Raw genomic sequence first — 15,347 nt, forward strand, 5'->3', positions numbered from 1 at the left:
GTTAGCAGCTTTGGATGACAATCCGGTATATTTTGTTTTCTATCGAATATTTTGCACGTAATACTCTAGTATTGATATACAAATATAGTCTTCAGAATAGTTTAGTATTTTTTGGTATGTTTTAAAAATAATTCCAGGTTGTTTTTATTTTATTGAAAATTGGTAATGGGTGTCTCACAGCCCACTCGTCTTAAGCTTTAAAAAAAAAAATGACCATATGTATGTTATACAAATAAAATAAATATGCATATAATATTATGACTGACTTTTTTGTTCTAAAATTTGATTGAATATTGGATAATTTATTAACACAATTCGCTAGATGTAGGCTTAATGAATGTGAATTCAGAGTTCATATTATTTCATATATTAATTAAAACACAATGGAATTAAATTCTATATCAGTATTTTGACGAATATTTCCTGATGAAATTAATAAATTGTTAAATGTGCAAAACATACAGAATTTGATAATTTTACTTATGTTGTGTGTCATTTAGAAATAAGAAATCCAAGTCGATTCTGCTCGGCTGTGATATAAAAGCAAACACAGCGCGAAAGAGGGGTAATCGTTAACACAAATCAAATTAATAGTATATTTTGTATGTAGACACGCTACTGCATTGGATATATACCATACAGTTCAAAATGTACTAAATAAAGCTATTGAAAATTGTTAAAAAATGTTTGTTCAACCTTTTGTTCTTTAAGCTGATTAAGAATATATATAACAAGTAAGAAAGTTACAGTCGAGTGTGCTCGACTGTGACATACCCGCTACCCATTTTTAATAAAGGCAAAATATTGCGGTATTTTTTTCAAAATATACCGAAAATACAAAAAATACTAAAAATATACCAAATGGTATGTTTGGTATATCGATATAGTACACCATTCAAAATATACCATAGACGGCACAATATACCAGATTGTCGGCCAAAGCAATTAAGACCCCTAGTAAGTAGGCGTTTTTGCCCATACAAAAGTATTTCTTTAATAACTTCCACAAAATTCGAAACTCTAGCTTTAAAATTACGTTTGTTATTCGATTTTTTTGACCTGTGTGCAAACATAACAAATGCTGTCGAAAAAAATTAGAGCTCTATCTCTGAGATCCAGTGTTTCATACGGACAGACGGACAGACAGACAGACACACAGACGGACAGACGGACATGGCTAGATCGTTTCGGCTGTTGACGCTGATCAAGAATATATATACTTTATAGGGTCGGAGATGCCTCTTTCTACCTGTTACATACATTTCCTGCCGGCACAAAGTTATAATACCCTTCTACCCTATGGGTAGGTATAAAAATATATGCGGATTTAAATATAATTACTTTAGCCTACTATTTTTCACAATGGGTAGCAGGCCTATCAAAATCACTTTAAAAACCATTTGTACTCCTAGATAAAAATATTTCAGAAATTTGCGTTAACTTATGTAAAGTGTATTGTCTTCTAAGAAAAATTATTATAAAGCAGTATTAACGGAAAGCCAATGCTTAAGCCCTCCAGTGAGACCAGCCACGGATCTCGTTCCAGATGTGGGTGCCAGGACATTCGGTGGCACTGACCTGACGATGGCCATAGAGGACATAGCCGGAGCTGAGTTGGCCACGGTTGACGGCATCCTGGAGCAGGTTCTGTGCGGCGGAGATCATGTTGGGCTCCAAAGTGTCCCAGTTGAAGTTGCCCAGGTAGGAGATGCCAATGCTGATGGAGTTCCATTCGGCAGCATGGGCGCCCATCGAGTTCCAGCCACGACCCTCGTAGACAGCGCCATCACCTCCAATGAGGAAGTTGTAGCCAATATCGGGCCAGCCCAAGCTGTCCATGTGGTAGCTCTGGATGTTGCGCAGCTGCTGTGCGCAGGCAGCACGTGTCTCGCAGTAGTTGCCAGCTGTGTGGTGAATGATGGCATAGTTGAGGTAGTTGCCCAGGGCTACACGGTAGTTGGGAGCACGACCGCCCCACTCGGCCTTCGAGACGATGGCGACGCCTTGGGCAGCATACTGGCTGCAGACCAGAACAGTCAGAAGGAGAGCAACTGTTGCTGAGGACACCATTGTTAAGTTGTTTGGGATTGATATGATTTCTGCTGGTGGATCGGCGCCTTTATATACCATTACGGCTAGCTAGCAGCTTATCGATCTCTTCAGGAATGATAGTGCAAATCATGTTATAACTGACCATTTTGAATTTGCTTTCGAATGTTCACAATGCATGAATTATGGTAATATAATATGTTTTAGTTCTGACTAAGGGGAATCACATTTACTTGGTATAGCGAATTATCTCCATTATTTATATTGGGTCTTGACTCAATTGCACACAGAACTGTTTGTCGGGACTGGCTGAAAGTATACTAATAGTGCAAATGAAAGCTTTGTGATAAACTCAAGAAACCGATTGATAAACTTAAGGAAAAATAACTTTTATAAATTGGTTTCAGGACTTTATGCCCAATTAAGTGTAACTTGAATAACGTGAATAAGCTATTTCACTAGGTACTATATTCACATAAATACAATTCCAGACATTACTCGCTGATAAATAGAGTATAAAGTTCGCTTATTGTTAATCAATGAAAATGCAGCGCGTATTATGAAGACTTAGATTTTCACATTGATTTTTCAATTGATTCGAATTTATACTTTAGATTATTAAAAAAATGTTATTTTATATTCTCTTTTTCCTTTATCAATTGAAAATAATGTTACTACTAAAACAAATAAGAAATATACAGTCACGTGTTCTCGACTGTCAGATAAACACTACCCATTTTGAATAAAAAACATAAAATATACCAAATTAATGCATGGCTAAAATACAATAATATACCAAAGTCCATATTTGGTATATTAACGAAGTATTACATTTAAAATATACCACAAAGTGCAAAATTTACTAGTTTGTCAGCCAATGCAATTATGACTTGTAGTAACTTGGTGTTTTTCGCATACAAAAGTATTTCTAAAATAAATTCAAAAATTTTTATCTGATGGTCAACATTTTTAGAATTCATAAGTATTGTTATTGTTATTATATGTATATATATATGCTTTAAAATAACGCTTGGTGTTAGATTTTTGTCGATTTGCTGGGCGGAAGTGGGCGATCCAAAAATTTGAAACAAACTTGATCTTCGTGAAACATCTTTTATAGTCTCTAGGATCTAGGTGTTCATACAAGCGGGCAGACAAATGGTTATATCGGCTCGGCTGTTGACGCTGATCAAGAATATATTTACTTCATAGAGGTACCTGCTCTTCTCTGTTACATACAATTTCTGCAATTTTATAATTTAAATAAAGAAAATAAATGTATGCATTTTTTATTTATAATCGAATAATCAGAAGAAACAGATATTACCAGAATTATCGCAAAATAAAGTTTATTTAAGTATTTGCTTAAAATTATCGTGGACTAAGTTTGTTTTTAATACTTGAATGTATGAAAATAGTAAATTCCATTAGAAGGCTTAATTAAATTGTTGTTATTAAAAACTTGTATGTTTTGAATACAAGAAGTGATTGGGATATATTTGTAAGAGAATATCATGCAATTGCATTTTTATTATTATTCTTATATCAGAAATTTCAAGCTTTAGATTCTTATCAAATCTCGTTCATTCATTGATTAACTGATCAAAACAATGAAATTATTTTTTCGTATAACATTTTATAGTTGTAAATATTTGTGAGCGCAATGTTTGCCGAGCTAATTGTCTAGATTTGACCACCTCAATCTTATCTCTTATTTTAAGACTATAAATTAATATAAACTTCTATCAGATTGAATATATGAAAAACGTCAACAACGATAATAAATTTTAGATGATTTTTTTATTTCTGCTCAGCAATCATAGAAATGGATAACATGAGAACAACATTCGATTTATAATTATGTAACATACTCGGTTGATAGCAGAGGTTGAAACAAAAATAGAAACGTACTTAGTGGATATTCCTCAAGTTGATACTTTTTATATATGTAAGTGTCATGCTAAGAGTTTTTCACTGTAATAGTATTAATTTAAATTCTGTAAATATCTGAGAATATGGTGCAGTATACAATATACAATATTCATGCAATTTAATAATATATAATAATAATAATACTCATAAATTACAAATTAAGGAATATTAGAGTTAGGTCACGAATTTCGGACTTGGGTCTAACAAATCAAAAACAAAAAGCACACTAATACCGATAGCAACACTATCATTAGGATAGACTGTGAAGGGATTGTCTAAATGCATGTGATCACCAAAACCACTGCAAGAAGTCCAACTTTGTCTGAGGATCTAGGCTCCCAAGTAATGTAGTTAGAAATAAGTAAAATAACTATAGTATACATACATATGTACGATTTTAGAAAGTTGTTAAAAATGGTGTAGAAGGACTTACGGCATACGCAGCTCAAATAGTTCAATTATTTAGCACTTGATTTTGAACTTAACTGAACTATCTTATCATATGACTTCTAAGATATTTTTAAAAGATCTGCAAATAATAGTTGCAGGCGATTTATGCAAAACACTTGTTTAGTTGTGTTTTTTTAACTTTCGGTACACCAATGCAATCATATGATTAATCGGTTGGCTTATAATAATTAAATTTATTTATAATAATAATTTAAATTTTCTTTGATTCTATTTTAAAAGTTTTTACATGGTGTCCATACTTATTTACATAGATTAAATTGTTTGCTCCTGCAAAATGTTGTTATTAAAGTCATTCAGAATACTGAAAATTAGTCACCGTTTTCCTGAGTAAAAGTACATGCATCTATATACATATGTATGTATAATCGTGGCATCTACAAAAAATTCCCCCAGACAAAAAGTCCCGTGAAGTGCAATTGAATACGTTATGTGTATTGTATTTTTAAGAAATTTTATTTTGCAGCAGTTGAAAAAGTACTCGAAAGTTGAACTCGATGAACTGAGTTAGGCCTTCCAGTTAGCCCAGGTGCGGATCTCGTTCCAGATGTTGGTGCCGGGGCACTCGGTGGAGCCGACCTGACGATGACCGTACAGAGTGTAGCCGGAGATGATCTGTCCGCGGGAGACGGCATCGGCAAGGAGACCCTTGGCGGCGGTGATCTGAGCTGAGGTGATCGTGTCGGTGTTGTAGTTGCCCAGGAAGGAGATGCCGATGGACTTGGAGTTCCAGTTGGTGGCATGGGCACCAACGGTATTCCAGCCGCGACCCTCGTAGACATTGCCATCACCACCGATGAGGAAGTTGTAACCAATATCAGCCCAGCCCAAGCTGTCCATGTGGTAGCTCTGGATGTTGCGCAGCTGAGTCTCGCAGGCGGTCCTGGTGCTGCAGTAGTTTCCAGCGGTGTGATGGATCACGGCATAGCTCAACGAGTTGGCCAGAGTGGTTTTGCCGGTGGCTGAACGACCGCCCCACTGCGACTTGGTGATGATGGTGACACCGAAGACGGCCTGGGCGCACAGGACGACAGCGAGCAGAATGAGTGCTTTATTTGCCATGTTTATAGATCGATTTCAAGACTTGTGATCGTCCGAGAACACGACTCGTCTTTATATAGACCCGCAGTGTGTCTTATCTCAGTTGAGCATGAAGCACGAGGCACACGACACTTGCTGCGTATAAATCAAGTATATATTTTATTGGGGGGCTTTTGATCTGATAGATAGACAATCTGAAGCAGTTACTCTGATACACCCCCAAGTGACGTGATGGGCCTCTCCCAGCGTTGGTCAAATGAGTTTTTAATCAACAAGAGTGGCCTCTAATTAATTTGCTGCGACTAACTGAAGTATCTTCCAGCGAAACAGGTGTTTCGCTTTTAGTGCGTAGCATTTTATAATTATCATGTTTTATTTTCGGAAATGTAACGAGGGCACTTTAAATAGTTCTCACTTGCTTGATCAAAAGTGTTGCATACTTATGGGGCGAACACGATTGCTGAAGTGTTTTGAAGAGAAAGGTTATTTCAAAAAAATTTTGAAAATTTTGTATCTTTCTTTTTGTCTAGACAATTGATTAACCCACTACTCAATAAGAGATTCACCCTGTTGTTGTCCAAGGCCACTTCCACGATTGTTTATCTTCCATCCGAAAGCTTCGGCTAAAGTGTTTAGAGATACGCGGTTCATCGAACTAGAGATAACGATGCCAATTGGTAGATAACAGAATACTCACTTTGGGCGACTCTATCAAATTTTGTATTGTATTCTTCCCATTCTATTGAAATTTAATTACTTTGCTCTATCAGAAAAAATACAAAATAAACACTGATTAAACATTTAATATGCTAATCAATAAATTTGAAATTAAGTAAGGCATTTTCTCAAGTATTTATTTAGATTGCAACAAAATTAAGCCCTCCAGTGAGACCAGCCACGAATCTCGTTCCAGATGTGGGTGCCAGGACATTCAGTGGCGCTGACCTGACGATGGCCATAGAGCACATAGCCGGAGCTGAGTTGGCCACGGTTGACGGCATCCTGGAGCAGGTTCTGTGCGGCGGAGATCATGTTGGGCTCCAAAGTGTCCCAGTTGAAGTTGCCCAGGTAGGAGATGCCAATGCTGATGGAGTTCCATTCGGCAGCATGGGCGCCCATCGAGTTCCAGCCACGACCCTCGTAGACAGCGCCATCACCTCCAATGAGGAAGTTGTAGCCAATATCGGGCCAGCCCAAGCTGTCCATGTGGTAGCTCTGGATGTTGCGCAGCTGCTGTGCGCAGGCAGCACGTGTCTCGCAGTAGTTGCCAGCGGTGTGGTGAATGATGGCATAGTTGAGGTAGTTGCCCAGGGCAACACGGTAGTTGGGAGCACGACCGCCCCACTCGGCCTTCGAGACGATGGCGACGCCTTGGGCAGCATACTGGGTGCAGACCAGAACGGTCAGAAGGAGAGCAACTGTTGCTGAGGACACCATGGTTAAGCTGTTCGGATTGATTTGATTTCACTTGCTGAAACGGCGCTTTTATATACCAGACTTATTAGGTGGGTCAGCTTATCAAACTCTTCAGAATGGCCAAGTTATGGAATTTCTGGAAGCTGCTCTTGATTATTTACAATAATGCTGATTTATGACAATGACTTTTTCATTGGGGGAACCACACTAGACTTTACCATAAGTCGAGTCGAAGCTATGATTTATATGGGCTAGCGTCGTCTCGTTGGCTAGTTATTCATTCAAGTTTAGATACGAATACTCGTAATCGTAATCGTCCATTTGCTGATTAGAAAATTAGCGTGTCTCTTGTATAAATTATACAGTTATTTGCCATTTCAGCTTACAGCTATTATGGTGACTTGGACTTCCTCGAACATTCCACAGGTGATGCCACAATGAGATTTCTGAATGAAAGTGTGCTATGCTCATAAACTCCATTGAACATTTAAAACAGTAAATACACTTTACCTGCACACAAAATGAATGAGACAATTTCACTGAAGGAGTCTTATAAATCGGTAAGTTGTTCTTTCAGTAGATGAGCCCATTATGGATGTGTTAATGTTCCGTTTGAAGATGAACTGCTTCTCTGTGATGGAGGTGGACTTCCAGCATCGTTGTGATTTATCTATGGCGGTCAGGAATTGCAAATACATCATGAACTTTTTCAACTACTTTGAGATATTGTACTGCAATTTTGATATACAGAGCATAGTCAAAGAGAGACTGATGATGGGCTTCTTCATCATAATAATGATCTTGCTGATGATTATGATAGTTCACTTGGTGGATAAATAGTGAGTTGAATAATTCTCTATTGCTTCTTAATATAGCTGAGTATCTTAGCATTTCGCCAGTGCTTAAGATACTTTCCATAAAGTTGCATTTGAGCGAATACTTGGCTGGCGTAACGTTGTTGAGTCTGGGTAATTCCTTGTCGGATTTAATTGTCAATTTGATGCCCATACGTGGACATGCTCCCATCTTCACCATAACCATAAGCAACGCCTTGGCTGTGATCCTTCTGAGTGGTGGAATGATCTGTTTTCTGCGTCCCTTTCACATCAATGGCTATTGTGCCATAAGAGATCTGCTTTTTCTACTCCTTGGAGCTGAGATGCTCATCTACATTGTGTTCAGCGAAACAGTCACAACTAAAGGCGAGTCAATCAGTAAGTTCTTTTAAAATATGAAGTGCAATTGTTTTTACTGTTATTTAGTTCTCTCTTTGTTGTATGTAATATTCGTGCTTGTCATGTTCCTGGACCACAAATTGTTGCAACGAACCATACAAGGTAATTGATTTGCATTTATTTTCAACTTGAAATAGTTATTCCCGCTATCCATATAGAAGGGTATTATAGCTTTGTGCCGACAGAAAATGTATTTAACAGGCAGAACGAGACATCTTCGTGCCCATATACTATTTTCTTAAACAGAGCTAACATTATACGTCCATCTGTCCGTATGAACATCTAGACTTCAGAGGCTATAGGAAATATAGAGATACACTTTGTTTTGAGAACACTTTTTATTGCTGGACGCAGAACAAGAATGTTTTAGATTTTTGTTACTCTTCTTTCCGTCCACGCAAATTAAAAAAACGAATAGCAACCAAATTTTTAAAGCAAAGTCGCACATAAAATAAAACCTATAATTTATAAGATTCCTGAAAATTGGCTCGTGCATAATTATAATATTACAATGTCAAAATACGGGTGCAGCTGTTTGGTCTTAATTGCTTTGGTTGACAATCTCGTATAACTTTTGGTATCTTTTAGTATTTTTTTGGTACATTATTATACTCGCTTCCTGTGCCTGCAGGAAATGTATGTAACAGGCAGAAGGAGGCATGTCGCGACTCCATAGAGTATGTTAATATATTCCATGTTGTATATTTAGAATGTAGTATAAAATAAATATAGACTTAGTATAGTATAGTACATTATAGTATTTCGGCAGTATATTAATGTGGTATCTTTTTAGAATTTGGTTTTATTAAAAATGGGTAGCGGGTATCTTAAAGTTGACCACATACGAGCGTCCTAACTTGTTTTTAATTCTTATGCTTAAGGTCTATATAAGCAGGTAGAAAAGCTTGAGCAGTTGCCATATGCGCCCCATACTGAGGAGGCGATCAGGCGTAAGCTAATTAAGTTGAGAAAATTGGAAGAAGAGTGCAAAATGGTAGTAGACAATTATAGGAGCACTGAATGGACTTGGCGTCGTTCTGGGCAAGTGGCGCTCAATCGAAAGTTTCTCTCAAAGATCCCAGATGAAGAGCAATTTGATGAGAAGATCTCCCGCAATGCTCTCTACAATCCCGAAAATCCCAAGAATATGTTTTTGATTGAGGAGTTCCTAAGGGAGCTGATCCCTATTCCACTGGAGTGGAAATTCAGTGGCTGGTGTCGTCGCATCTATTTAGTTATACTCGCACCCATGGCGTTGTTCTGTGCGATTTTTATTCCCTGCTTAGATTATCGGAAGGTTAAGCATGGCTGGAGCAAGCTGCTCAATTGCACGCAGATCATCACAAATCCCGTACTGTGTGTGGCATTGATTGAAAGTGAGTTATAAAGGCTAAAATACTTAACTTATTAAATATATACATTTAATTAGCTATGATTGAGAATGAGTACACCAAAAGGGTTCCAACTATTCCCTTTACCTATGCCAAATGGACGTTGTGCTTCACCATTCCTGTGGCTATTGCCGTGTTCTTCATGTCCCGAACAGACAGACCGCCGCCGTTTCACCTGGTAAGACAGACAACAATATATAATATTATACACCCCAGTTTTCACTCCTTGCTCTGCCTGACAGATGTTTATCGTACTGTCGTTGACTGCTTCTCTGCTTTTGATCATAATTTGCTCCACCGAATTAGAGGTGCTCTTCTGCATTATTGGCTTGGTGTTTCACAGGACCGAGGATTTTGTGGCCGCCTGCATTCGATCATTTGCCGGAGCAATTGGCGATGTCATATTGAACATCGATCTTGCCATGGAGGGCTATGAAAAGATGGCCTTTGCTGCCAGCTTAGCTGCACCGCTCTTCAGTGAGTTTTGGATCAATAAATTCATCTGCTAAATAGCTATTTAATTTGCAGGCATTACGATGAGCATGGGCGTTCCTTGTTTCTTCAATGTTGATGCCCAGGAAGAGCATTCTCATATTTGGATCTACGGTGAATATGGTGCAAATGCATATGTGTTCTTTGTCTTGGCAATCATATCCACTTTGTGGTGGACTTCGATACTTAATTTTGATGCTAGACGTTCCATGGGTGTTTATTCATTCATATTATTCATGTTGTTTTTCTTATACACCACGTTAGCTGAGTGGAACCTGGTCCATCAACTGAGCGATGATCCCGATTTCTTGCCCATATAGAGAGGACATTTGAAACCAGTAATACTAATTTTGTAAAGTCAAATGTTTTGACTTAATAAATTTATTCTTTATTTTCCAACAATTCATTTTATTCGTAAATCTTAAAGTGATCAATATATTTTTAAGGCGTTGAAAATAATAGATATGTTATCCTAGTTCATGTTGACGTACATTTTAAGTTATTTAATTTATTAAGTAGGTTCACATTTGTTTAGGTTGCCATAAAAAATGGTATATTAATATATTATTTTAAAAACTCATATATTGAGAAGCCTAAAAATATGCAACGTTTTTTAGACATTAACTTGTACACCAGCAAATGGTGTGTTAACTATATTATATATAATAAATGTATATATAATATAATAATAATAATAATAGATATAATACTATACTATGTAATCCTCATACTTTGTAATGACGTTTGGTTTTATTTTCATTACTATCCCTGTGTAGTTAAGGTACTTAATAAGTACTACTTATTAAGTTGTAGAGGTTCTTCACTTAATAAATAAAGAGTTAAGTGCACCATGAAAAACGGGTTCAATCTGTGCACAAGGTGTTACTTTAGATCTAACCAACAAAACAACAAATTTAGCCACTTGATAGAGGAGAGTTCAACAAACTCATATTACGCATTTGAATGAACAGAAATGAATAGAAACTTCTGCGCAATGTTTTCCACTGTATGATATTATACCATTTTATTTTCCTTTTAACTTAACAATATCTTTTTGCCACGTTTGCAAATGCCGAGACTAATTATATTAATGAAGTATCATAATTAAAACGGCAGCTCAGCACAGACCTCAAGTGCAATGCGCAAGCGAGAAAGGGAAGATCCTTGATGTACCACTCTGACAAACACGCCGGACACTAGACTCATCCAGCTGCATTGCAAAGCAGCGAAGCTTCAGAGCCACAACGGGAGTCCGCCTCCATTTGCGATGCAAAAAACGTTGAGTATAATGGGGCAAAAGCTTAAAGTGACAGCGAAAGCTTGTCGTTAATTAGGGTTAAAGTGGTTCGGGATTTGCTACAGCTTTATGCTCTGACTGATTGCGAGCCAAGTGCTTGTAATTGGGTCAAAGACGATGCACGACAATCAATATCAAACAATGAAATAGTATTGTACAATCACAGGGTAGAAAATCCAAATCTAAGTCGAAAAAATGTACAAAAAAGAATTTGTTTAATAAAGAGAAAATAATCAAGTATAGATTGAGTATATAAAGGCCGAAATTCGGCACAATTAGTATATATAAAATAATTAACAAATGTTCTAAAAATCATAATGAATTTCTACACACATATGTAACATACATATGTATATACTATGATATCTAGCATTGATACTTCTTCTAAATTCTTTTCAATCTCTCAATTCTTTTAGCAATCATATTTAATTAACAACATCTGGACAACACCGTGACTTGAGTATATAATGGATTACATCTAATACACTTTTTTCCTATTTTAATATTAACAGTAAAATACAAAACAAACTAAATATAACTATAGCACTTGAGCCAGTTCTTTTTACAAAATTCAAAAATAAGTCGAATGTTACCATTAGCTAAGGCAAATTCTGTCTGCGATTTGAATGCGCTGTTGCTAAAATCGACGAATGCAAATTGTGTTGAGCTTGGCATTTAACCAGCTACAAATGCGAAGCCAACTGAAACATAATCATTACATTTAAGTGCAATTGCATAAACATAAACAAGTGTGGCACAGCTCCCACAAATTGGATGGAGAACAATGGAAAAAAATTGGAGAATTGCAGAAGTGGAGAAATGGAAGCCAAATGCAAGCATCAACTTCAAAGTGAATGCCCGCAGAATTCCGGCTGCAGTAAAAGCACTCAAGTCCCATAGACTTCCGGTTCTTCGTCCTTTGGTCTGTCCAACTGTCTGTCTGTCTATCTGTCTGTCTCTTCCTCTCTCTGCACTTAATGTGACATGTTTTTGCAACAGTTTTGTTTTTTCTACTGTCTCCTCCGAGTCTCGATTTCAATCTGCATTTGCATCTGCATCTGCAACTGCAGCTGCAGCTCAGCTTCCTATTGCCAAGCATAATAAAAAGGCAAGCGGAATGCCTTCCATGAGTTTTGATGCATTTTACTTGTTACCAAATTGTTTTCTATTTTTCTTCATTTTCCGCATTTTTCTTCTCATTTCAAATTGTTGAAATCTGCGCTTTATATGTGAATGCTATTTAATTAGAATTTAGAGTTACACCATGACCACTGAATTAACCACCTACAACTGCTGATCAGAAGTATTACGCTGTCAAATTTAATCATTAAATCAGAATTAAATGTTTAGCTGTTGTTTGTGTTGTATTTCACTATCGTTTATTAATCAATTATCAATTAATTTATGGTGTTCTCTCTATTAACATTGTGGCTCGTGTTGCCTTATCAAAAGGGGGTTTTTGCTTGAAAGTGAATAAATTTAAATGTAAGTAGTCAAATATATTGCAAAGGTTTAACGGTTGATATTAGAATTTTTATTATTTATATAAATAATAACACATATGTAAAAATCAATTTTGAAGAATCTTTTTTATAGGATGTAAACATAGGAATGGTCTTAAATATATATTTTAAATATTTTAAGTTGAAGCTGAAATAGTAAGACTAATATTTCACTCTTATATTTAGTTGTTTAATTGGCGCACCTTTTGTAGTCTAAGCCTGCTTTCTGTTACACATTTCCCTTATTTTATATAGACCAAATTGTACTGGCAATAGTTGCGTAGCAAAGTTGTTAGTATTTCATGTTGCAGTTTGTCAGGCAGTAACAAAATATTTGCGCCAAGTCTATGCGGATAATAAGAACTGTGGTAATTTATCAGACTGAAAATATGTACTGGCAAGTAGCAAGATATTCAACAATGGGTTTGAATTGTGTAGGGATTGTTAGCTTCGCTGGCTGGCCAATAAATAGGCGCTTAGTATTATAACTCAATTAGCAGATAGCACTTTGCGTATACGCCACGTTGGCCACCGGAAGCAAGTGCCACAAGGCAGCACAAAACCAAAAGCAACAGCTACAGCTTCATTTACAACTACATATACATAAATTATGCAGGCCTTAATTAATGTGAGCGCAGCGCGGGGATTGTTGTTGCATTGCCACTTTCTCCTCCTCTGGACTTCTTCGATTTGCATATCATTTGCCAGGTTGAGCTGCTTCCTCCCAGCCACACCTTCTTTCCCCTTTCTGTGAGCCATTGTGTCTGTTTTTGTGTGTCTGATTCAGTTGGCTAATGAATCTGCAGCCTGCTCCTGGTGCATTGGGAGCACTGAGTACTGAGCACTGTCTGTGGCTTGGCTGCAATTAGCGCAGACTCCACTTGACTTCAGTTGACTTGGCTTAATCTGCACAGGCTCTGCTATCTCTCATTACCACCAACAAATCGTGAATGGTGTGTTGTGGAATGATTTCATTAAGTTCACTGCTCTCCCGTTTACGTTTTCCAAGCCATATCGGACCGTCTTCTGTCTTCTCCAAAGAAATGTCAATGAAATGTAGGCTCATCAGGCCAAGAAATTCGAAAATACAGATGATTTGATTGACATATTTTGGACTCTGTGGTATATTTTGAATGTAATAGTATATCCAAACATATAATTTTGTATATTCCAGTATTTTTCTCAGTACCACACTCTTTTGCTTTTATTGAGAAGGGGTAGCTGGAACCCACACATTCGAACACACTCGACCGTAGCTTTCTAACTTGATTAATATTGAAACTGTTTTGAAAACACAGTCACACAATAGTAGAAAGCATTTAAATGTAATTTTCGAAAAACCTAAAATAGCACACTGAAAAATTGGCTGTTGGATACAAAATTCTATAAGCAAATTCAAGCGTAATGTAACATTGAAATCAATTAAGTCCAATTGGATTTGAGTTACCTTTTGTTGATCTGCAAAAAATGGTCATGCAGATGTCGGAACCGACGACTGCAACACCGCTGCCATCAATTGATCTGCCCAGTGTCTCTAAGGTGCCAGCAATCGACTTGCAAATACCCAGTAGACAGATTAGTACCACTTGCATCATTGTGTCCAGCTCCAGTTCTAACTCCAGTTCCAGCTCCATAGCGAGCTGGAGAAATACCTACTCCGAGAGATGGGCCAACTTGTTGGCCATCGCATTGCGGCGAATTGATAGACTGGGCGAGTATTTAAGACAGTTTATAGCGTTTGTGGCGGCGAAGTTGCGACTATTTTTACACTCGGAAATCTTCACTTATAGAGAAGCAGCCCTCTCCAAAGAGTCGGAACGGCAATTGCAGCTTGTGGAGAGGAAGACCCTAATCCTTGATTTGGATGAAACTCTTGTGCACTCATGCTACGTTGATCCAGACACACAGAGTGTTGTGGGCTGTCAATTTGTGCCCTCAACAGCTCAGCCCGACTACGTGATGGATATTCAAATCGTTGCCGATTTGCAACCAGTTACGTTTCAGGTGTACAAGCGTCCCCATGTTGATCACTTTCTGGACTTTGTGGCCAAATGGTATGACCTGGTTATTTACACCGCCAGCATGGAAGCCTATGCATCTCTTGTGGTCGATAAATTGGATGCAGGTCGTGGCATCCTGCGGCGTCGCTTCTATCGACAGCATTGCGTCTCATCAACAAATTTAATTAGCAAGAATCTCCATGTTGTCAGCCGGGACTTATCGAAAGTCATGATTATCGATAACTCGCCGGGCGCCTATCGCGATTTCCCACAGAATGCCATACCAATTAAGACCTATATTTACGATCCTCACGATGAAGAGCTGCTCAATCTCTTGCCTTTTCTGGACGCACTTCGCTTCACCAAAGATGTTCGCAGTATTCTTGGACGCCGTGAACTTTAAACCTCACCTAGCTACAATGTCCTGCCAATACTTTCGTGTCTGCAATAAATCTATTCACTTATATAAAAGATAAAGTTAGGAGACACACTGATAGTCATTTCAATGGGGTAACAGTTACATA

General features: G+C 37.5%; 5 protein-coding genes across 7 annotated transcripts; 2 read left to right on the plus strand and 3 right to left on the minus strand.

Annotated features, from left to right (window-relative positions):
- Positions 1-1,430: 1,430 nt before the first annotated feature.
- LOC133844932 (peptidoglycan-recognition protein SC1a/b-like) lies at positions 1,431-2,078 on the minus strand. The gene has a single exon (XM_062279223.1). It carries the CDS (start codon positions 2,068-2,070, stop codon positions 1,507-1,509), a length of 564 nt encoding a protein of 187 aa, XP_062135207.1. The 5' UTR covers positions 2,071-2,078; the 3' UTR covers positions 1,431-1,506.
- A 2,785-nt stretch (positions 2,079-4,863) lies between these two features.
- Positions 4,864-5,550, minus strand: LOC133842582 (peptidoglycan-recognition protein SC2). The gene has a single exon (XM_062275739.1). The coding sequence runs from the start codon at positions 5,509-5,511 to the stop codon at positions 4,957-4,959; it is 555 nt and encodes a 184-aa protein (XP_062131723.1). The 5' UTR covers positions 5,512-5,550; the 3' UTR covers positions 4,864-4,956.
- A 773-nt stretch (positions 5,551-6,323) lies between these two features.
- Positions 6,324-6,967, minus strand: LOC133842581 (peptidoglycan-recognition protein SC1a/b-like). Its single transcript, XM_062275738.1, has one exon. It carries the CDS (start codon positions 6,925-6,927, stop codon positions 6,364-6,366), a length of 564 nt encoding a protein of 187 aa, XP_062131722.1. The 5' UTR covers positions 6,928-6,967; the 3' UTR covers positions 6,324-6,363.
- Positions 6,968-7,329: 362 nt separating this feature from the next.
- LOC133842580 (mitochondrial sodium/calcium exchanger protein-like) lies at positions 7,330-10,426 on the plus strand. Of its 3 annotated transcripts, XM_062275734.1 has the most exons (8): positions 7,330-7,466; positions 7,525-7,745; positions 7,795-8,120; positions 8,169-8,243; positions 9,023-9,517; positions 9,571-9,710; positions 9,775-10,009; positions 10,061-10,426. In XM_062275734.1, the coding sequence occupies exons 1-8, from the start codon at positions 7,428-7,430 to the stop codon at positions 10,342-10,344; spliced, it is 1,815 nt and encodes a 604-aa protein (XP_062131718.1). In that variant the 5' UTR covers positions 7,330-7,427; the 3' UTR covers positions 10,345-10,426. The 3 variants fall into 3 exon arrangements, with proteins under 3 accessions (XP_062131718.1, XP_062131719.1, XP_062131720.1); XM_062275735.1 differs by lacking the exon at positions 8,169-8,243; XM_062275736.1 differs by lacking the exon at positions 7,330-7,466 and having other exon boundaries at positions 7,613-7,745; positions 7,806-8,120.
- A 3,676-nt stretch (positions 10,427-14,102) lies between these two features.
- LOC133843914 (CTD nuclear envelope phosphatase 1) lies at positions 14,103-15,300 on the plus strand. Its single transcript, XM_062277680.1, has one exon. It carries the CDS (start codon positions 14,291-14,293, stop codon positions 15,224-15,226), a length of 936 nt encoding a protein of 311 aa, XP_062133664.1. The 5' UTR covers positions 14,103-14,290; the 3' UTR covers positions 15,227-15,300.
- The last annotated feature ends 47 nt before the right edge of the window (positions 15,301-15,347 follow it).

The sequence above is a fragment of the Drosophila sulfurigaster genome, chromosome 3 (genome assembly GCF_023558435.1).
Source record: "Drosophila sulfurigaster albostrigata strain 15112-1811.04 chromosome 3, ASM2355843v2, whole genome shotgun sequence".
Classification (NCBI taxonomy): Eukaryota; Metazoa; Arthropoda; class Insecta; order Diptera; family Drosophilidae; genus Drosophila; species Drosophila sulfurigaster.